We start from the raw sequence: 20833 nt of genomic DNA, 5'->3' as shown, positions 1-20833 counted from the left end.
CGTGGCAGTGTCGTCTTACATTTTAAAGCAATTACCCAGTTTCAACTTGTTCTCAGACTGGAGCTCAGACCACAGAAGGCAGGAGCAGCCGCAGGGTGCCCCTCGCCCCCCAGCCCTGCCGCAGGCGCTCAGCTCGCCGGGCCCCTCCCCTGTACCCCAGAATTCTCTGGACTGAAGGGAACGTGGCCTCTCCTTCTCCATTTTGGAAACTTGGGTGCCTGGAGCCTGCACCCAGTGCGGGGGGGGGGGGGGGACCTAAAGCACCCCAGGGTCCCAGCCCGGCCAGCGGCCCCACCCCTCAGCCTCGCACCACCCAGCACCTGTGATGGGGGCTCGGACCTCACCCCCGAGCTGGGGCCGGGTCTCAGGAGCGTCTTTCTTCCCACACCGGGCGGCAATTAGGAAACGAAGCCTCTGAAAACCTGGCCTCCAATGATACAAATCAGTAAACGAGGGAAAATGCTTTCTCTTTCCAAAGGCCTAATGTCAGTAATACGAATTCAAAACTCCGTATTTTGTTATTTTGTTGATATGAAATATTTCAGTTGTTTAATTATTTTAACTTTTGAATAGACAATGTGCTTTTTCTTGAGAAGAAAAGACGATTTCATAGACGTGGACGCTTGCCAGATATTCTTCCAAACCCTATTTTGGTGAAATTATAGCATCCAGATTGGAGGAACAAAGCGCATTGATTTTATATTCAAAAATTTTTTTATATTTAGTCTCTTAACCTTTTGTAATTCCCACCCACAGCTTTAAACGGTGGGACCCTTTCATGTGAATTGTTGTCAGCGGGGTGTCTGCCTCGCAGCACCCCCCCGCCGCTGCCCCCCGTAATTTCAGCCTATTGAATCCTCATGCAGGTGCTGGCAATTGCCAGGAGGACATTGTCAGGCCGGCTGAGCCCGGCAGCAACAGTCCCCGGTAAACGGGATCTGGGGACCTAAAAACGCCACAGCCTCGAGAGAGAAGCCCGGCTCACTTTTGGAGGCACAGAACCCTCCCCAGAAACGTTTCCATGGATCCTAGGGTCCCTCCTCCTCCCTGAACTGCGCTTCTGAGCGCCCTTCAGGCGGGATATGGGGAACCACCACCCGCAGCCAAGAGAGGGTCTTCCAAACCCAACCAAGGTGCCCTTTGCCGCCAACCCGGTCTTGCCAATAAAAGTGACAGAACGTGTGGCAGACAACGCCTGGAAATCTCAGCGCCTCTTGGGGCACTAGGATGCTTTAATATTAATTGTCTATGGTTCATTACGGCACAGGAGCATGAAAGAGCCACATCCGTAAAGGGAAGTTGTGCTGTAAACCCCTCGCCAAGGAATCACGCCGTCTCGGGGAAGGTCGCAGACAAGCAAAGCTACCGCGCTCCTTCTGGGGCCCCAGTCAGCAGGGCGGTGGGGCCTGACCCCCAGCCGAGGCGAGCACCCCGCTGGCCTCTCCATCCCTCAGCAGGACGCCTGTGTGGTGAGCACCCGCCTCTCCGCGTGTCCTGCGGCCCCATGGGCACCGCCAGCGCGCAGACCCCTGGCACTGCCCCCAATACCCCACGCCCTTCAGCCACTGATGGTGGGTTCTTGGCGACCATCTGGTGGGAACCACAGGGTGGAGAGAAAGAAGGAAAGCGGGCCCCCGAGTTCCCAGCAGAGCTGAGGTCAGGCACCGTGGGGAACTGGCACCCCGTGGGCACTGGCACTGGGCACAAACACATCCTTAGAAGGGACTGCACCGCAGGGCACCTGGAGGTGCCTCTGGGCAACATGGTGCCAGCCTGGCCTTCTCAGCACCTGGTTGTGGCCTCAGAGACCTGTCCCCAAGGGGGCGCAGGAGAAGCCCCCAGGTGACACGTCCTCTCAGACACACCAGCAGTGAGGACGCCCTGCCAGGTGGGCACGAGTCAGCTCTCCCCATGACCTCAGGAGTCTAGACTATCTGCTTGCCGGGCCCCAGACACTGAGGACCACAGCCTTGCTTCCTGGCTTCCCCCATATCTAGACAGGACCAGGAGGCAGGCTTGGCCTTGGCTGCTAGCAGCTTCCAGCATCTGGCCCCTGCCTGGCCCCTGCTTGGGAACCACCGTTGTCCTGGGGGCGGTGGTGCAGGCCTGGCCCAGGCCCCCTGACTGGAGGGGACAGAATCAGGACAGGGTGACACACAGGAGGGAGCTGGGCTGGCAGGACGCCCTATAGGGAGGCGCCAGGGCCATGTGTGTGTCTGTGTGAATGCACACGTGTGTGAGCGTGCATGCACAGCCAGGTGTAAGTGTGTGCTTGCACCCACTGTCAGGGCCTGGCTTCCCGGGAGCATCACGGGGAAGAGGGCGAGTCCCAGGCCCCCCACCTGCTTCTGGGTTCCTGGCGTCTGGAAGCCTTGGAATCAGCATTTCGTCCTTCGAAAGGCCACTTGCCGGCTAGGTCCCCTCCAGTCCTGCCTGTGCAAGGGAAGGAGGCCAGAGGCAGCCGACTTTAGGGTGAGCTGTCCAGAGGGCCGGAGAGCTCAGAAGGCAAGATGTCCAGCTGTGCCAGGGGACAGCAGCCCATCCCCACCGGCTCCCACCGGAACCACCTGCGGTTTCGCAGAGGCAGCCATGGCCCCCATCAGGCAAGACTGTGCCTTTCCCGCCTCCTCCAGTCCTGGGCCATCTCCCAGCACTAAATGCGTCGCGGGCATCGGGCTTGACCCCCAGCTTCAGGGGCAGGAGGGCAGGAATGGGAGGCATGAGGGGTCGGTCACCTGTGGGGCTCAGGGAGCCCTCAGCTCTCATGTCAGACCCTCCAGACTGGACCCCAGGCTGCAGCAGGGCTGTTTGTCCACCGGAACACAGGGGGCGCAGCCCAGAGGGAGCCCTCGCCTGGCACCTGGCCGCCTGGAGAAGGGCCCAAGGGTGCCATCTGGCCATGCGTGGCCTTCAGGCTGCCTCCCCTACCCTGGTCATTTAGACTCACAGCCCCGCACGGCCCCCAGTGGCCGCCCAAATGCTCACTGTTCGTGTCTTTCTAACCCACCTGCTCCCTGCTGATGGAGTCTGTCCTGAAGGTGCGCCGTTCTCTTAGGGCCGATGCCATCTCAGGGGCTGGGTTCCCACAAGTGAGCAAACAGCTCTCCTGGAGCTGACTGTCCACCCGGGGCGGGGGGGGGGGCTGGGCCTGCAGGAGCCTTGTTTATTCCAGAGGCTTCTTCGTCTCTCGCCTCTGTGTCCTACACAGGTGACTAGGGAGTCTAATTGAGTGGGCTGTAAAAAGATAATTAATCGGCATTTCCCTCCCAGAGAGGTCAGGCTGCCCGCTCTCCCTGGCAGGCTCAGCCTCCGCCCCCTGGAGGCAGCCCTGTGACCTTTATCTTGCTGATAAAGCCATAGCTGTCATTCAAGTCGACAGAACTCACTGCCAGAGCTGGAGTTGGGCATGGTGTTTACAGGGCCCCCTGGCTTGGCTGGCCAGGCATGGGGGCCCAGAAACGGGGCCCCAGGGCCCTGGAGGCCAGGGCAGGACCCACACCAGGGAACGTGGTCCCCACAAGGGGCTGGGGAGTGTCTTTCTCCTGAGCAGCATCCTTGGGGCCCATGGAGCCCAGATTTGGGGCTGATGGCGCCTCAGGGGCTCTGATGCCCCTTGGAGTAGCTGTGGGCCTGCCCCCAGGAGCGGCGCTGGGGGGCCATGCCGTGGCCTCACCGTGTGCCCAGCGGTGTCTCTGCAACTGAGTGTGTTGTGAGAAAGCGGCACCCGCCTTTCCTGTGGTTGGTTCGGCCGCTCGGGACCAGGTTTGCCACAAGGCGACGTGGTGAGAAAGCCCTGCGGCAACGTCCTGGGAAAGGAGGGGAGCGGAGGCCGCCTAGCATCCAGAAAGTGTGGCCTGGCTCGGCCGAGGGAGGACAGGGCCCGCTCATGCTGAGGCTGCAAGCCGTTGGGTTTCAATCCGGATTGTGGGTCCATGTGCTGGAACGGGAGGGGCGGATGGATGGCCAGAGCTGGAACCAGCAAGCAGGGCAGTGGCCTGGACCCCGAGATGGTGGCCATGGGGCTGCCGGCAAGGACAAGGACCAAAGGGGCATGGGAAGACCAGTATCAGGCGGGAGAGAGGGTCTTGCCCAGGTTCCTGGCCAAGTAACCTGTGGATGGGGCGGCCTCTCACCAAGACGGGCGCCAAGTGGCAGGAGGGCAGGAATCGGGCTTGGAGACAAAGAGGAAGCAGTCAGGTGCCCAGCACAGGCAGCACACACTTGCGGGATGGGTGCCCTCGTCAGCAACAGCACCCTCGGCCTCCTGTGCCCACGCCGGCCTGATTCCAGAGGCTGCCCTGCCGCCCGCCCTCCTTGCCTCTTTGTGGGAGCCATCCCTCGGGATTGGATGCGCTTACGGGTCCCGGGCCAGGGTCCAAATGCAGTAGAAGGTTCCCTCCCAAGACTCAGAGCTGCCTTCGTGATTTGCAGCCAGAAGGGCCCTGGAGCCCTCTGCTCTGTCCCTGGATGGTGGACGGCCCCCCTCGTGGCTGAGACGGGGAGGCAGTCCTGAGCCACCCGGGGTTTTCTGCATCCTTGCCCCACGCAGTCCGCCCACTGGGTCTCACAACGTGAGTGCCGGGGGCCGTGGCTCTCACTCTGCATCCGAGCCTCGGTCCCTTGTCATCCACGTGGCAATCAGGGCAGACCCTGTGCTCCAGGGCGGCCTGGTCTCCCGGAGAACCTCCTGCAGGGGCTGGACGCCCCCGACGGTCAGGAAGACCAGCCTCTGCAGACGGCCCGTCGGCACATGGCAGAGGCGACGAGCGCAGTTGCGTCCCTGCCGCGTCCCCAGCCCGGCCACGGTGCCTGTGGGCCCAGGCCCGAGGCGGCTGCTCTGACTGGGGGCCGCTGTGGCGCAGTCACCTTGGCAGAGGGCTGTCAGGACGGGGCCGGGGGCCTTTATAAAGGAGTCAGTCTGTGAGCTCCTCTTGCAGCTGCGTGGAAACCGGCGGCGCGTTAACAAGCGGAAATTATGCCTCCAGCAGCGGTTCCCCGTCGCTGCCCAGGACGCAAAGTGCGAGGCAGCAAAAGAAACGTGAGAAGGGCATTCGCTGGGGACGTCCTTGCAGACGGAGACTTTGCTTTTTATCGCGGCCCTAATGACGCGATTAAGACACCTCTGAGAAAAATAACTCGCCGCCCGTAACTTGGAGGTGCCATGGGGCCATCTCCCCCTCTCCCTGCAGAAGCTGGGCTCCAGGGAGGGGGGTTAATGCAGCTGCTCAGGGCTCCCCCGGTACCCGGGTGAGAGATGCCCCTCCACTCACCCAGAGCCCCCCATCCACCGGGGACCCCCCACCCACCAAGGGGGCCGCCCTGCAGGCTCGGCTGTGAGGGCCTTCAGCCGCCTCCCTGAGGCTTGGCCGCTTCTCCTTGTGGCTGCTCCCCACCGCAGGGGGCGGGCAGGGACCCTCGGGGCAGAAGGCCCAGGAGCCCAGCCGCCAAAGGACAGCGGGCATGACATGCTTATATTTGGGAGGGTCCCAGGTGCCTGGGGGCAGAGCCCCTCCAGGTTCGGTGTGGGCCCTTGGTTCAGAAGAGGCAGGGAGGGGGTGACTGGGCTGCGAGTGGGATGGGCAGGCATCCCAGTGGGGTGCCCACTGCAAGGAGTTTCGGGGTCTCCTGGGGTGTTGCCTCCATGGGGACTGCTGGCTGCAGGTTCTTCCGTGCGTGTCACTGAGGAGCCCCGTGTTGCCTGCACGCACAGCCGTCGTCAAGTAGGGATGTCGTCTGTTCCCACTGGTCAGAAGAGAGCGTTGGGCTCTGGCCGAGCACAAGGCCTCCGACCTGCAGCCTGCGCAGTCCTGCCCCAGACACCCAGGGCCTCGGCCAGCAGGGCTTTGTGGCAAGAGCATCACCTGCCAGGCCCGGAGCTGGCCCCAGGCAAAGGGGCACTAGGGGCAGTGGAGCCCAGAGCACACCCGCCACAGAGCCTGCTCTGTGCGCACCTGCCTCGGCCCACACATGGACATGGCATGTGGCCCACATGCTGGCCCCGGGGCCGGGATCCCCCGCCCCCCGAGACCCACATGACTATCCGTGTCGCGACCACCTCAGCCACACGGGCACTTCAGAGAGGCCACGGGGAAGGTTCTCTCCCATCTTTGCCTCCGACACTCGGAGGCCTTTCTGCTCTTCGTTGTTCTGAGAACCTCCTTTCCTTCAGCCAGGACACGGGCGGCCCGCTGCCCTGAGGCCTGTCGGCGAGTGGAGCGAGGCTGTGCCCAGTTCTCTGATGTCCGCCTCAGGCCCCCTCCGCCCGGGTACCACCCCATCCTCTTCCTGGACAGCCCCCTCGAGGTACGGAAGGAGAGCCCAACGTGGGGGTGCCGGCCGTGGAGCACGACAGAGCCCCTCTGACGGCCCCACTGCTCCTACAGGGCGGGGGCAGACCCGGCGGCCCAGAGCCCGGGAGGACGGCACCCACAGCGCAGGACCCGCCCGGAGGCAGCAGGTAGGCCAGGGCACCTCTCATGGGCTTGGGGCTCGGTTGGACCGCTTATCCGCTGGGCCCCTCTCCGCTCACCTGCCCCGACTCCTCTGGGGCCTGGGACGGCACAGACACCGCGAGCAAGGCTCGGCCTGCCCGGGACTGCACACACTTCCTGAACCCAGGGCCTCGCCTGGGATGGGGCAGCGCGAGTGGAGCCCACTCCTGCCCCGTGGCTGTCCTACTCGGGGACAAGGCAGGCAGGGTGGAGCCGCCACAGGGGCCTGCGGGACCCTCGGGCATGTAGACAGAGGTTGGGGCCCCACGGGGCAGGCACCACAGCCTGATGCTTTGTCTCTGCACATCTCACACGGGCTCAGGCCGCTGTGGGCCGCCACACCCCTGGGGCCGCAACCAGCCTGTCCTGCAGAGAGACAGCAGCTGATCCGGGCCAGGTTCAGGCTTCTGTCTGCCAGTGGTCAGAGCTGGTGCGTGGTCCCGTGGGCAGGTGAGGGCACACAGGGACTTGCTCCTCCAGCCCCGACCCTGCCCTGCGGGCGGAAGCCTGGATTCCAGAGAACTTTCCAAAGAGAACCTCCTACCCCCAACCCCCGCCGAGCCACGCAGCCCCAGAGGCTCAGGTGGGACTGACCCTCACCTCCCCCTAGACCCCAAGCTCCGGGGAGCCCTCAGCCCAGGGCTGGCCCCTCCTGAGGCCACCCGAGGCCTCCTTTGCAGATAGAACCTGTAGGGTGTGGCCAAGTGGAGCCAACTTGGGCCAGAAGCAGGATGTGCTGGCAACTTGGCCATGGACTCCAAGAAAAAAATCACGGCTTTTGAAAGACAGGCTGGGTGAGGCAGGAGGACATCGCCGCTCAAGTGAAAGAGAAGGGCCTCAGCCAGGGCGGGGTGCCAGGCCCTCCAAGATGCCCGCCTGCCACCAAAGCCCGGCCTCCGACCTGAGCGTGAGGCCCATCAGCCCACAGGAGCCAAGGTCAGCATGCCGTGGACACCTCTTGATGCCAGCTCAGGGCACACGTTGAAATAGCCACGTGAAAGAGCAGAGAGGCCTGTGAGCACAGACGGAGCAACAAAACTCTAGGAAAACGAGAAACACGGAGTGGGCAGAGGGCCCGCAGAGCCGTCCTGAGCTGCTGCGGCCGCCGACGCTCCCTGCAGTTAGCTTGCTCTCAGCTGGTGCCAGCGGGCATGGGATGGACTGGGACGACGGAGGCTGGCGCGGCGTCAGCAGGCTGACAGGCCTTTCCTACTTACAAGGTGGAGCTGGGATGCGCCGTTTCCAGGGGGAGGTGCCCTCCTTCTGCATTGTTCTGAGTCACGGTTTGTGCATTAAATATGAAGCTCACTTTACACGATAACCAGAGTACAGACTCAAAAGAAAAAGAGGCAAGACCCTATGAAACACGGAGACCCCACGTTGGCCCCTTGTCTTGATCTGGGCGGTGGGCGTGAGAGCCAGCGGCTGGGGCGCCTGAGGCGAATGCCCGGGACACGCACAGAGCAAACGCTCAGGGCCAGAGCCCTGCGTGATTTTGTAACCATGGGACTCGCAGCTGACGCTGGCGTGGAGACGTCTATTTCTGCGCAAAGAAGCCTCGCCCTGCCTGGTGCGCAGCCAGCCCATCCCCCGTGGCTGGGCCCGGGGCGTCCAAGCTCCTGGAGTTAAGTGTCCTCTCTGGGGGGGGCACCGTCCCGGGAAGGGCCCATCCTCCCCAGGGGTCCCATCTGAGCTGGTTCGCCGCATACAGAGATGTTTTACTGTGAACTCTCCTGCCGCTCGTGGGCCACCCGCTCCCCAGCCGGGCGTGGAGGGCGGGGCCAGTACCCAAGGATTCCCCCAGGCCTGGCGCTGCCGCGGGTGACATGGGCCAGGCTGCCATGCAAACCCTGGGGGTGCCACAGTGCCCGAGCCCACCTTCCTGGCCCCCCGCCAGGCTCTTGCAGCCCTGAGAGCAGTTGCCTCCTGGGACCCCAGAGCCCCCACAGCCCAGACGCCCTGCACAGATGCAGCACTGGCCTCCAGATGTCCTGCAACCCCAGGGGCACTGCCCCCTCAGTCTTGTGTGGTCCCAGCCCCCATCAGGGGACAGCGTGGGGAGCCTGCCCCAGGCACCCCGCACCTCCTGCAGGGCCGTGCGGTGTGGGCCCTCCTGACTGCCCCGCTGCTTCCTTGGGCTCTTCTGGGCCTCCAGGCCCTGCCCCAGTGTCCAAACCTGGCTCTTGACCCAAAAAGCCCACCTTTCAGATTTCTACAAAAATCGTCTTTTCTGGCAGCCAGGCTCTGGAAATCAGAAGCACCTGGGCTTTCAGCAGCCGCATCGGGTTTGCGTTAGGAATCCTCGGGGAGTTCCCGTCGTGGCGCAGTGGTTAACGAATCCAACTAGGAACCATGAGGTTGCGGGTTCGGTCCCTGCCCTTGCTCAGTGGGTTAACGATCCGGCGTTGCCGTGAGCTGTGGTGTAGGTTGCAGACGCGGCTTGGATCCTGCGTTGCTGTGGCTCTGGCTTAGGCCAGTGGCTACAGCTCTGATTCGACCCCTAGCCTGGGAACCTCCATATGCCGCGGGAGCGGCCCAAAGAAATGGCAAAAAGACCAAAAAAAAAAAAAAGAATCCTCGGGAAGTTCTAAACCTGGGGTTCCCGCTACGCTCACCCCCTCCATGCGGCCAGGGGCAGGGCCGACCCTAAAGGGGCAAAGGTTCCGCCCTTCCTGCCACCCTGCCCGTCCCCACACGCACCCCGAGGCCGGGCCCCTGCTGGGACTCGGGTTTGAGAATGGTGGACCTGTCGGCCTGGGGCCTGGGCAGAGAAGGGGTGTGTGGGCCCTGCAGCAGGTCCTCAGGGACCCTCAGTGCCAGCCCCCAGCCCCACCCAACACACCTGTCTCCTGATCGGCCACCACGTTGTCATCTCATAGGTGCCTGCGTTTCCCGGGAGGCCCCACAGGCTGCAGCCACCTTCTCTGGGACCCACTTTCTGTAACGGCAGCGGGGGGGCCTGCAGGCCTGACCCAGCATGTCTCCCCCAGGCTGGCTCAGCCAGATGCAGAGACCACAGGGCCCGTCCCCGTCTGGCGAGGCCAGCCCCACCCTGGGTCCTTCTGAGTTCCGCTCTGGTCTGTTAAAGTCTGCCTCCCATTTCTACCGTGAGCTGGGGGGGCTGGGGGCGGCGAAGGCAGAGGCTGGGGGTCTGCATGGGGCCCCCGTGGGCCTTACCCTGTGGCAACCACAGGGGCCCAGGTCAGGGGTCACTGCTGGTCCAGCTGGAGGCTGGCCGAGACCCGCCAGGGCCCCCAGACCCAGGCTCTCCCTGCCCCGTCTTCCCTCCCGGGTGGGGGTTCTCTGTCTCGGCCGCGTCTGAAGATGCCCATACTGACAGAGTTGGTTACGAACTACCACCACCGCCTCCTGCATCCCGGCCTCGGGCCGACGGGCAAGCACTTGCCCGCAGACCAGGCTCCCCCGGCATTATCAGTTTTTGTTGGAGGGCGATGGGGTGTGTGGAGCCCTGGAGGATGCGGGGGGTGCAGCCGAACCCTCGCCCTGACAGCAAGTGATGCTGGAAACGCTTTCTGTGTCCCTGGAACTCCTTCCCAGCAGCTTGAGTTTGGGGCCATCAGACAGGGACGACCGTGGCACCCGACACCCGGCCATGACTGTGGGGCCACTGGGCTGGCGTGTGGGTTTAGCCTTTGGATCAGACCCCAAGGCCCAGGAAGGGTGGAATAAGCAGCTGGATTCGTGGGGCCGCCAGCCCACTGGGGACCCGAGGGGGGACCAGGAGCTCTGGTGCCTGGGGAGGAGGCCCCATGTCGCCCGGGTGGCCCGTCCCTGCTCGGGCCTGTGTCTGCCCATCAGTGTCCCATCCATCCCTTACAATAGACGGGGGAAAGGTGGCTCCCTGCCCACAAGGGCCGGCCCCACTTCAGGGCTGCGCAGGACTTCATGTCACTAACAAGGGGGCGCCCTCGGGAGGAACCCCTTGCCGTGTGCCACATGTTCAGGCTTCATTTGGCCGTGTCTCCTTGGATTGAGAAACTCTACCCTCGTGCTCCTGAAACAGGCCTTTCAGTGAAGAGAAGACATCCTGCAAGGCAGTCCAGCCCTTCCAAGAGCGCAGCAGCGGCCCCCCAGGCCCTGGACCTCTGCAGAAACAGCCTCGAGTGTCTGTCCCTGGGGGGGCCCTCACTGCGCAGACCCCACCCCGCAGAGGGAGTGAGGCAGGGCGCCCACCAGGCCAGACCTCCATCCCGAGGGCCCCGCGTGCGAATGACCTGGAGGGGCTGAGTCCCGGGGTTGCAGAAGGGGTGTGGCTGCCTGGACGCTCCCTGGCAGCCCCTGGCTCTTCCCAGCAGTCACCCTTGCGGCGTCCTCGCGTCTCAAAGTCTGGTTCCCGAGTGGCTGCCCCGCCACGGTCAGGGGAGGCTGCCCTGACCGCCTGTCCAGGGTCGGGGTCCGGGCGGGGGATGCGTGGAGGGGGCGCCGCTCTGCGCCAACCGGACCCAGGAAAGCGGGCGGGCAGCCGTGCGTGCAGCGCTGCTGTCCCGGGAGAGCGCGGGCTCCGCCACGGGCCTCACTGCATTCCTGCGGAGACATTCCTGGCATATTACGGAATTTCACAACATGACACAGAGCCCTGTCAGTTCCTGGGTGACGTGGGGCTGTGTCAGCTGCAGAACGCGGGCTTTGCTCCGCAGCCGTGGCCGCGCGCTTGCCCAGCCACGAAGGAGTGTCCCGTCGCGGTGGGGGCCTGTGCCCTGGCTGCCTCTTCCCCAGGGACCCCAAGTGCACCTTCGTGATGGAAGAGGCAGCCACCCACAGCCCCGTCGGCCCAGGGCCGGGCGGAGGGCCGCTCCCCACCTGGCCCCTAACTGCTCCCTAGTGGCTCGGCGGACCCACCAGCCAGAGCCGGACACAACGGCCAGAGCCCCTCCCCCGCTCGCTCGGAGAAAAATAGGTTTAATTAAGACTTCCGCAATTAGTCATTGTATCAGTCACCAGGCCAACACAGATGGAGACAATTCATCTTCTACCTGAGCAGACAGCTGATGCTCCATGAGCCCCACCTCCACGCAGGGTCGCAGCGGCCGCACGTGGAAGACAGGCTTCGTGCCCTCGAAAGAATGTCCCCCAGCCTGCATCCCAGGGTCCCCCCCGCCTGCCACCCCCCGCCTCATCTGCATTGTCCGGGACAGCCCTGGGGGTGGGGTACAGTCCTGGAAGCCCACCCTGGACAGCCCCACTGGCCCCAGGGATGCCCTGGGCAGGAGCCACCAAGGCCAGGGGGTCCCGTCTGAGTGCGGCCCCAGCCCTGCTGCACCGGGGTCAGTCAGGGACCCCATGAAGGAGGATCTCCCTGGCTGCGGGCTGGGGTCGGGCTCCGAGCTGGGCTCCGCCAGCAGCAGCTCCCCTGAGCCCCCATGGTAGGGTCCCTCCCCGGGACCCCCAGGCCTCCTGGCCGCACCTGGTTGCCTCTGGGGACCAATTCTGGTCCCCCCCCCAACTCTGTGTCCCACACAGGGCTAAGCCCATGGGGCCACGGACAAATGCTGCAGAACTGCATCTGAAGCAGCCTCAAGAATCCCCACGGAGGACCGGGATGAAGCCCACATCCCCCACCCCCAGCACTGGAAGCTCCTCCAGGTGGGCGATCGTGGAAAACCAGAGAAACGGGACATTCTGCTCTTTTTAGAAACTTCCAAAGACAGAGGCATGCGCTTGTCTTGTCGGGGCAGGAATAACAAACCAGAGCAGGTGTGGGGGGGAACAGCTGGGCCAGGATCCCCCCCCCAGGGCAGGGCTGTTTCCCGCCTGATACAGCAGATGGAGAGGCTGGAGGCCAGGCGGGCCTTAACCCTCCACACGCCGGCGGCCGGCGACCAGCAAAGCACCACTCTCGATGGCCCCCCGAGCAAGGGGTCCCTCAGCAGGCAGGCAGACACCCCCACACAGAAAACGTCCCGCAGGCTTCCCAGGGCCTGGAGCTGACTGCACAGCGGTGCCTGGTAGGGCTGAGGAGCCTCCGCAGACACGGGCCGCGCTGTCTGGGAGAGGGGCCGGGCTGGGCCTGCGCCTGTCACTCCAGAGGCTCAGGGTCCCAGAGAGGTGACGACACTCTCCGGCCTGGCCCCAAATCCGGACGAGCCATGACGCTGTGGTCGGCCGACATCTAATTTGAGAACTTTCCTGTGTTTTCTCTGCGGGGCCACAGGCGCCTGGGGCCCAGCTCCTCATGGGCTGCAGAGCCTCTGTGTCCAGCTTCCCCTACGGGTCTGGACTGGCACTTGGCTCAGCCCCCTAAACTGGCTCCTCCCGTGGGTGCTGGTGGTCCTGCGTGATGTCCCCCCCCCCCCCAGGATCCCAAGCCTTGACCTGGACTGCCGGGGGCTCTCCTAGGCCCAGGCCTCGGGAGGGCATCCCATCCCCTCACAGGAGGTCCGCCCCATGTAGACGGGCTCCCCCCCAGATCAGGTCTCAAGGGTCCACACTGCATGCTGTGCCCATGTATCCACTTCAGAGATTGGAAAAACAACGGCCACAAGGGTCAGGCCCGCACCCGCAGCGCCCTCCCCCGTGGGTCTGTGGCTGGGGCTGAACAGGCCCGGGTCATGTGGGCTGCAAGAGACACCATCACTCCAGAACAAGGACCCCTTTCTCTGCCCCCAGGGTGCGTCTGGCCACAGGGACCCGACACCAACCCCGTACGCCCTCTGCTCAGCTGCCCGAGGGAAGAATGGGGCATGTACAGATGCCCTGCCCTCCAGGGCCTGGCCGACCAGCCTCAGCTTCCTGTCCGCCGTGGCCCTTTTCTCGGCTCTGCCCGTCAGATCGCCTGTCCTGGGCTGTGAGGAAAAGCCACTGAGAAGCCACAGGCCCCAGAGCTTGTCTGTGGCCCCCAGGCCTCGCTGACCGCTCTACTCGGGGTCAGACGTGTTCATGGTCATTTCAGCGGACAAAGTCCAGGGCGGGTTCTTGGGGGCTTGTGACCCCAGTGCAGCCCTGTGACACAGCAGCTCTGGCAGGATGCTCTTCAGGGACCCTCCAGAAAGGAACGGCACGGCCACCGGTGCTGAGGGGACCTGGGCAGGTGAGCGCCTCGCAGGAGGCCCAGCTTGACCAGGTATCCCGCTGTGTCAGGCAGAGGGCAGGCCCCTGGGCCTCACGGGGGAATGGGGAACCCCATGGGTGCTTCGCCAGTCACAGGCCTCGCCTCACAGGGCACATCCATCGGGGCAGGTGCCCTCGCGCAGTCCCACCGGGGAGCCCTGCCCTGGGGATGGCCCCTGACAGAGGAGCTGGGCTCTGGACACCAGGCGTCCGCTGGGTCCATAGAGGCGGGTAACAGGCTTCTGCTTCCAGCCAAGACGCAGTGAGAGGCCGGGATTTGCCCTCCCACAAGTAAACAAGACGAGATGGGCGAGACGCGGGAAGGGGACGAGATCCAAGACGGGAACACAGTGGTGAGCCCTGGGACCACCCTCACCGCCTCAGGAGAGCCCGACTGCAGCGAGGAGGGGACCCAGGCAGGTTCAGAGGTACCCAGGGGGGAAACGTGGAGCCGGGAGTCCTGGAGAGCAAAGGATGGAGCCCCGGAGAGGAGAGCGCCCAGAGTCTGCAGAGTCCAGGTCGGCATGTGCCTGGGAGGCGAACAAGACCAAGGGGAGCCCGTCCGGAGCTCCCACGGGCGGGAAAGGCGCTCCGGCCCACGGCCAGGCAGGAAGACCTCCGAGTCCGTGGGCGTCGGTAGTTCTCGCAAGGGTCCTGCCTTAGCAGTGGGGTGTCATTAACCTTCCCCCCCAAAAAAAACCTTCAAACCAAGACCCAAAAGGATCACACCGTCTCTAAGCAGCGCAACAGCACGAAGGACCCTTCGAGAACAGAAAACATCCAGCACCAAGAAGGTAAAAGCCACACTGAAGGCATCTGGTCCAAGGCCTCCGGGCACCGGGCGTGCAAGGCTCACGCGGCCAGAGGCAGGAAAGCTGGTCAGTCACAACGGCCCCTGAAGGGCCCAGTGAGAGCCTTCAAGACCGGCGGTAATGATTGGATTCGGAAGATGTGGTATACATACACAATGGAATACTACTCAGCCATAAAAAAGAATGACATAATGCCATTTGCAGCAACATGGATGGAACTAGAGAATCTCATACTGAGTGAAATGAGCCAGAAAGACAAAGACAGATACCATATGATATCACTTATAACTGGAATCTAATATCCAGCACAAATGAACATCTCCTCAGAAAAGAAAATCATGGACTTGGAGAAGAGACTTGTGGCTGCCTGATGGGAGGGGGAGGGAATGGGAGGGATCGGGAGCTTGGGCTTATCAGATACAACTTAGAATAGATTTACAAGGAGATCCTGCTAAATAGCATTGAAAACTTTGTCTAGATACTCATGTTGCAACAGAAGAAAGGATGGGGGAAAAATATAATTGTAATGTATACATGTAAGGATAACCTGACCCCCTTGCTGTACAGTGGGAAAATTTAAAAAAAAAAAAAAAAAAAAAAGACCGTCGGTAACCGGACCGAACGAGACAAGGTATGAAAAGGCTGAATCGAACATCCGGAGACGAGGCCGCGAGGCCGCAAGGCGGGCGGCGGGGATTTGGAGACGAGGCCGAGGAGAGCGAGGTGGAGAGAAAGGCCCAGACGGGACACAGGGGGCAGCGCGTTCCCAGTAACCCGCCAGGCGGGTTGAGGATGCAGCTTTGCCTCCGCAGCAGCTCGGGTTGCTGCCGCCATGCACAGTTTCGATCCCTGGCCCAGGATCCCACCTGCTGCAGGCACAGCCAGGAATAAATCATTTAAAAGAAGAAATACTTAGCCAGGGAGACGACTCCAAGGGGCCAGACATGCCCCAAGGCGGAAGCTGCAGCGGGCGCTGGAGGCGGAGATGGAGACGCCATTGAAGAAAGCCGCCAACAGCGCCACAAATCTGATGACAACCATAAACCCACAGATCCCAGAAACTCAAGAGCCCCAAGCCCAGGCAGCCTGGAGGCAGGTAGCTCAGGGTGGGGGGCAGGACCCCCCACGGGGCGCGCCCGGCCCTCCCGCCTCCCCCGCGGCCCCCACCCCAGCCTAGTCACCGGTGGCCCCGGGGCGGGCTTCCCTGCTGACCTGGGCTCCGGGGGGCTGGGAAGCTGATCCCAGGGCTTGGCACACAGCTGGTGCCCAGTGCCCCTTTCCGAGCTCCCTCAGGACCCCCGCCTCGCACTGCCCGGTCCCCTTGCGGCCAGGCCCCGCGCCCGGCGGCTCCTCGGCCCCTCTGGCGGCTCCTTCCTGGCTCTGCCGGTTTTCCCGAAGCCCTGGGGGTTCTGTAAAAACTCTCAGGATTCTTGTAACCCCGTTTGTTTCTCTTAAGGCTGGCAGCCTGACAGGCTCTGGTTATTCTTAGAGCTAAATTATTTATCTGCCCCCCTCCCCCGCGCTTCAGAATCTTTAACGTGGCTCCTGGCTGGGAGCCAAGGCCCACTTCCCCCACTCAAAATGAAGTAATTTTAAAATCTTTTGTCTTTAATTTTTTATCACCCCAACCATGCATGTGGTATTTCAGCTTGGCAAGGTCAGAACCGGTGGGGGGGTCACAGAGCCTGTGCCAGGAGCCCCAGTGCTCCGCCCCCAGCTCCGATGACAGGAAACCGCCAGCCGCGGAGGGCAGGGCTGGGGCTCCCCGCCCCCGGCTTCCCCGAAGTCCCTTTGGAGGATAATTCAGGTCAAAGCCCAGCCCATGCACCTGGCGTGTCTGGGCCTCTAGAGCCCGAGGATCCAGGGTTGCCGTCCGTGCACACGGCCAGCCCCCTCGTGCCCAAGGACACAGACGGGACCGAGGGTGCTGCTAGACCCGGCTGGGGCACCGTGCTGTGCAGCCCGAACTTCCCTCCAAGTGGAGCCCGGGCCTGCTCACCAGGGACGCAGCCAGGTCTCCGGGGCAGGTGACCCTCCCCTGGCGGCAGCAGGGGGCCCATCACACCACAGAGCGGAAGCCTGCCCGCTGAGACAGACTCGCCAAGACTGGGCTGCTCAGTGTGGCAGCTGCGACCTGAAGAGAGGGCCTCCATCCCTCAGCCAAGTGGGCCTGGCCCGGGGACCCCACTCCCTCCTGGCTCCCCTCATGAGGGTCCCCGGGTGCCCCATGCCCCCCCCCACCACTATGTCCCACTGAGTCACTTCCTGCTGGGAAACAAACGCAGCTCATGGGTCCCTTCCAAAGAGACTCAGCAGGTCAGCTGTCTTCCCCGAGGCCCCCTGCTCTGCCCGGGGGGCTCCCCCAGAGCCTGCATGGTGGGGGCACCGTGGAGGCAGCAGTGGGCTCCTCCGCCTGAGGGCACATCCAGGTGTAGACGGTGTGGTTCAGGGGCTGAGGGCCAGGGAGCTGGGCCCCAGGCCTCGGGGGACCAGCCCCCCAGGGCAGGCAGAGGCGCTGGTGCCCACGGCCCCCCGGGGGCAGTGGTGGGCCGGGGACGGACAGTCACACGTCAGCCTGCCCAAGGCCTTTAGTGGCTCCTCCTCTTCTCCCCACAGGCCTGATGGGGTGGCCACTACAGAGCCGGCAGCAGCGGCAGCCTTCCCAGGTAGGTGGGCAGCGGGCGGACACGTATGCCAACCTCCAGAGGCTGGGTGGCCTCTACCTTCCTCTGGAGGCACCGTCAGAAGGGCAGCTCCCAGGCTCCGGGCGGGCCTTGGCTTCCCCAAGGGCCCCCAACAGGCTCCGACCCCCCCAGGCAGCACCAGACCGCCCTGGGCAGCTGGAGGAGGCCGACAGGCCAGGGTCCCCACCAAGGCCCTTCTCTCTGAAGAGTCCTGCCTCTTTGAAGAACGGCACGTGCCCAGCAGGGCCCCTCCCTGTCCCTCAGCCAAGGTCCCTGCTTCCTTGTCTCCATCCTGACTGGAAGGCCACTAGGCTTCCAGGTGTGGCCCCCACCCCTCGGGCCACTGGGAGTGATACAGACGCTGGCTGCTGGGCAGGAAGGCCCCTGGGCAGGGCAGGGCTGGGCTTCCCAGCCGTGCCCCCGCTTCAGGCGGGCACTGGCTGGCCCAGCACCATCCACACACGTCTGCTGACCGGCTGATAGAGCTGGCACCGGGGTCACCCCATCAGGACCCCAGGACCCTCACGTGTGCCGAGGAGGTGGCATGGTAGGCAGAGAAGACGTGCTGGGGAGAGGCCAGCGAGGGAGCGGCTGCATGTCCAGCCCGTGCGGGGGCAGCCAGGTGGACGGCCGCGTCTGACACGTGGGCCAGGCCGGCCCAGGCTCAGCCAAGACACCGGGGCGAGGCGGGACCACGTGGCTGTCGGGGCTGGGCCTCAGGCGGTTTCGGAGGCGGCGAGTGGCCCCCGGCCCGCCCCTCTCCCCTCTGCTGGGAGCAGGGCCTGGGGAGCAAGGTCAGATGTGGGCTGGGGCTCGGCTCTGCGGCCGCTGCCCCCCGAGCCTGCGCCCGCTCCCTTGGCTGCGGGCTGGCGGAGCCGCGTGTTCTGGGAACACCTAGAAACCGGCTGCTTGGAAACACTGCGCGTTGCCATGCGCGGTCCTCCAGGCCGGCCAGGGAGGCCTGCCTCTGGCTGCGGAATGTGGGCCCCTCCCAGGCGCCCGGCCCGGCCCCCAGGCTCCCCAGAACCGTGGGTTCTCCTGAAGGAACTGACTCCAGGCCCCGCAGATTCCTGCCAGCCCCAGAGTCTCTTTCAGGTCCTGCCCCAGGCACGTGGGGCGTCCGTCCGCGGCCCCGGGCTGGTCTGCCTCGCCGCGAGGAAGGCGGCCTGTTTTCCAGCACCGGGTGCTGGAATGTTCCCTGACGGTGGGAGCCGACGCCTGCGCCGCATCGCAGCTGTGGCCACATTCCTGGCGGGAGCCCGGCCAGCCCTGCGCGCTGCTTCCACGCCCGGGTGCCAGCCCCGCGGGCTCGGCCGGAGAGGGCGGTTTCCACGGCAACCTCACTTTCTGTTATTTCTTATTTTCCTTTTTATGGTTTCTCCAACTCTGGAGCTCTCCAGACAGTTTACGGGCTTCAGGAGGAAAAGGCCTTCCTTCTCGCAGCCCCCAGCGGGTGCCCCCCACCCCACCCCAGAGCCGCCCCCTCCCACAGAATATATGCCAGACGGCCCTGCCTTCAGAGGGTAATTATTTTTAAAAGCAGTCTCGAGGAAGCGAATTATTTCTCTCCTAAAAAGATAGGAAAGGATTTTCAACAGAACTCCTTGCCCTCTGCCACACGGCCCCGTCCCGGGGAAGGGGTCTCGAGCCCAGCCCCTCCTGCAGAGCCGGCAGGTCCCTCCGTCTGGCCCCAGCTCTGCCCCAGGACAGGAGCCTCAGCCGGGCCTGCGTCCCGACCTCGGAGATGGGCTTGTTCACCCCAGACGCGCGTGATCACCTCCGCAGCTCGGCCCGCAGCCCGGGGCGGGGTCCCTGGGCGGGGGCAGGATGGAGTAGGCAGGCGGCGGCCGCCAGGCTGAGTCCAAGCGCCCGGGTCTTGCAGGCGAGTACGTGGTCCTGGTCTGCGACGTGACCACCCCTCCGTTCCTGGGCCACACGCTGCCCACCGCCTTCAAACACCTGCGGGTCTCGGCGAAGGGGGCGGGCCAGCGGCCCCACGTCCCCGGAGAAGGCCCCGAAGCCCCGCGCTAAGGGGGCCGGCCCCGTGTACCACCGCTGTCTTTAATAAAACGCTCAACGCTGACTTCCGAGTGGCCCCCAACCAGGAGCCCAGGACGGCTCCCCGCACCCCCAGACACGAGGGCAGCTGGTCCCCAGGCGGTACAGCGGCGCCATCCACGCTCCCCAACCCCCTCCGGCTGAGCCCAGGCCAGGAGGCCCTGGTGCTGCGAAGCCGGCCCAGCCGACCCCTCGGCCCAGCATGGCCTGGAGGGTGGCCTGGGGAAGTCAGGACGGCTCCCAGGCAGGACATCAAGAGGCCACAGGCAGGCGACGGGTCTTCCAGAAACGGGTCGCGGCTGCAGGGACGCTGCCTCCAAATGCACCCACGACCAACGAACCGGGGGCAGCAGGGGGACACGCCAGGAAGGCCTGTGGGCGGCCCAACGTGAGGCCACACGGAGCAGCTGGCAGAAGGTCCTCCACCTGCCAGCCCCTCTCCTCGGGGTCCGGCCACACTCCCGCGCCACCCCCCCCCGTGTGCCCAGCCCTCCTCCCCACGCTCAGCTGACCACCTGCCTCCTTCACAGAACATGAGGAAAGGGCAGGGGACCCCCAGAGCCCTCAGCCCCTCCTGGCACAGTGCTGCTTCCCGTAAACGCCCTGCCGGCCCAGGGCCCTCCAGACAGCACGCATTGCCCTCCTACGTGCTCCGTCCACACCCACCCCCGCGAGGACCCCCATCCTGCCTTCAGGGCTCACACCTGCCCTCCCTCCACCCAGCGCCCCTCCGAGGGGCCCCCCGCCCCCACCCCCGACGACTCAGCGTCATGGCCAGGCTTGGTCCCCACCTCGGGCTCACTGGTCTCCTGACCCCAGACACCAGCAGCAAGGCTCAGAGGTCAGCGACAGCGGGCAGCCCCTCAGGCGACCAGGGCCCTTTGGGCTTAAGGCACCCGCAGCGGCCTTAGGCTGACACCCCCGACTCTGTCCTAAGGCCCGCATCTCTGGCTCTGCAGCCCCACAGCCTGGCCGGTCTCCGGGGTGCAGCCCCGCCCCTGCCACCTCGTGCCCCGCACTGGCCCCTGCCTCCGACACCTCTTCTCCACGTCTTTACCGGGACCCGAGCAACCAGGGCTGGTCCCCACGACGCCTGCTTCCCCCGCCAGCCACGCAGGCCCTGGTGGTCTTCCACCAAGCCCAGTGCTGCTGCCTCGGAGCCTCTGCATGCGTTCCTCCAGCTGCCTGGCTGCGGGGCTCCCTGGCATCACCTCCTCCCAAGGCCTCCTGGGCCACCTGCCCCACAGCCTCCCCTCCCGCAGCAAGGCCTCCTCTGCACAGCCCCAGCCAGCGCACCCCTGCATTTCACTCCGTCGTCACCTTTGTCACATCCCAAACGTAGGCTTCTTTCTGTTTGGGTCACCAGCACAGCTCTGCACTGGCACAGCATGTGGCCGACAGGAGGCACTCAGACAGTGCTGGTATCAAGGGGTGAATGCAGCGCCCCCTCTGTGCTGGGCCGTCTGGAGGCCAGGAGGCAGAGGAGGCGTGCTGGACAGAGGGACGGTGAACAGCCGGAGGGCCGGGCCGATGGGCGAGGGATGGGCAGCCTGGGTGGACGGAGGGAAGTGGGAACAGAGGGAGGGATGGGTGGGGATGGAGGGTGATGACCAAGGGGGGGGTGGAGGAATGGGGTGTGGAGGGGGGAGGAATGGGAGATGAAGGGTGATGAGTCTGGGGGATGGGGGGATGGCGGAGGGATGGGGGTGGAGGGAGGGAC

The 20833-nt window shown here is 64.5% G+C and overlaps 1 protein-coding gene and 1 long non-coding RNA gene across 9 annotated transcripts in view; one reads left to right on the top strand and one right to left on the bottom strand.

The window, feature by feature from the left end:
- Positions 1-19138, top strand: part of MORN1 (MORN repeat containing 1) — a 46046-nt gene extending 26908 nt beyond the window's left edge. For 2 of the 8 annotated variants that reach the window (XR_014806953.1, XR_014806952.1), the window contains exons 11-14: positions 6170-6303; positions 6384-6457; positions 16988-18578; positions 18938-19138. Coding sequence is in view for 6 of the 8 variants with exons in the window: in XM_084962599.1 (XP_084818725.1) it covers positions 6170-6303; positions 6384-6457; positions 16988-17037; positions 18938-19086 (407 nt within the window). In the remaining 2 variants the exon portion in view is untranslated. Of the gene's footprint in view, positions 1-866; positions 1188-6169; positions 6304-6383; positions 6458-7412; positions 7808-16987; positions 18579-18937 lie in introns of those variants that run through there. The other 6 variants (XM_084962599.1, XM_084962598.1, XM_084962600.1 and 3 more) reach the window with 4 other exon arrangements.
- Positions 1181-7106, bottom strand: LOC146402530 (uncharacterized). Its single transcript, XR_014806963.1, has 3 exons — positions 3008-7106; positions 2736-2868; positions 1181-2433 (listed from the first exon to the last, which is right to left on the bottom strand). It is a non-coding gene; the product is annotated as an uncharacterized LOC146402530 (long non-coding RNA).
- Positions 19139-20833: the final 1695 nt, after the last annotated feature.

The sequence above is a fragment of the Sus scrofa genome, chromosome 6 (assembly GCF_054392235.1).
Source record: "Sus scrofa isolate SSC_HxYL_T2T_F1_AM1 chromosome 6, Sscrofa_HxYL_maternal_Yorkshire_Landrace_v2.0, whole genome shotgun sequence".
Lineage (NCBI taxonomy): Eukaryota > Metazoa > Chordata > Mammalia > Artiodactyla > Suidae > Sus > Sus scrofa.
The sequence above is the reverse complement of the archived record's forward strand: the minus strand, read 5'-3'. Positions and strand labels throughout refer to the sequence as shown.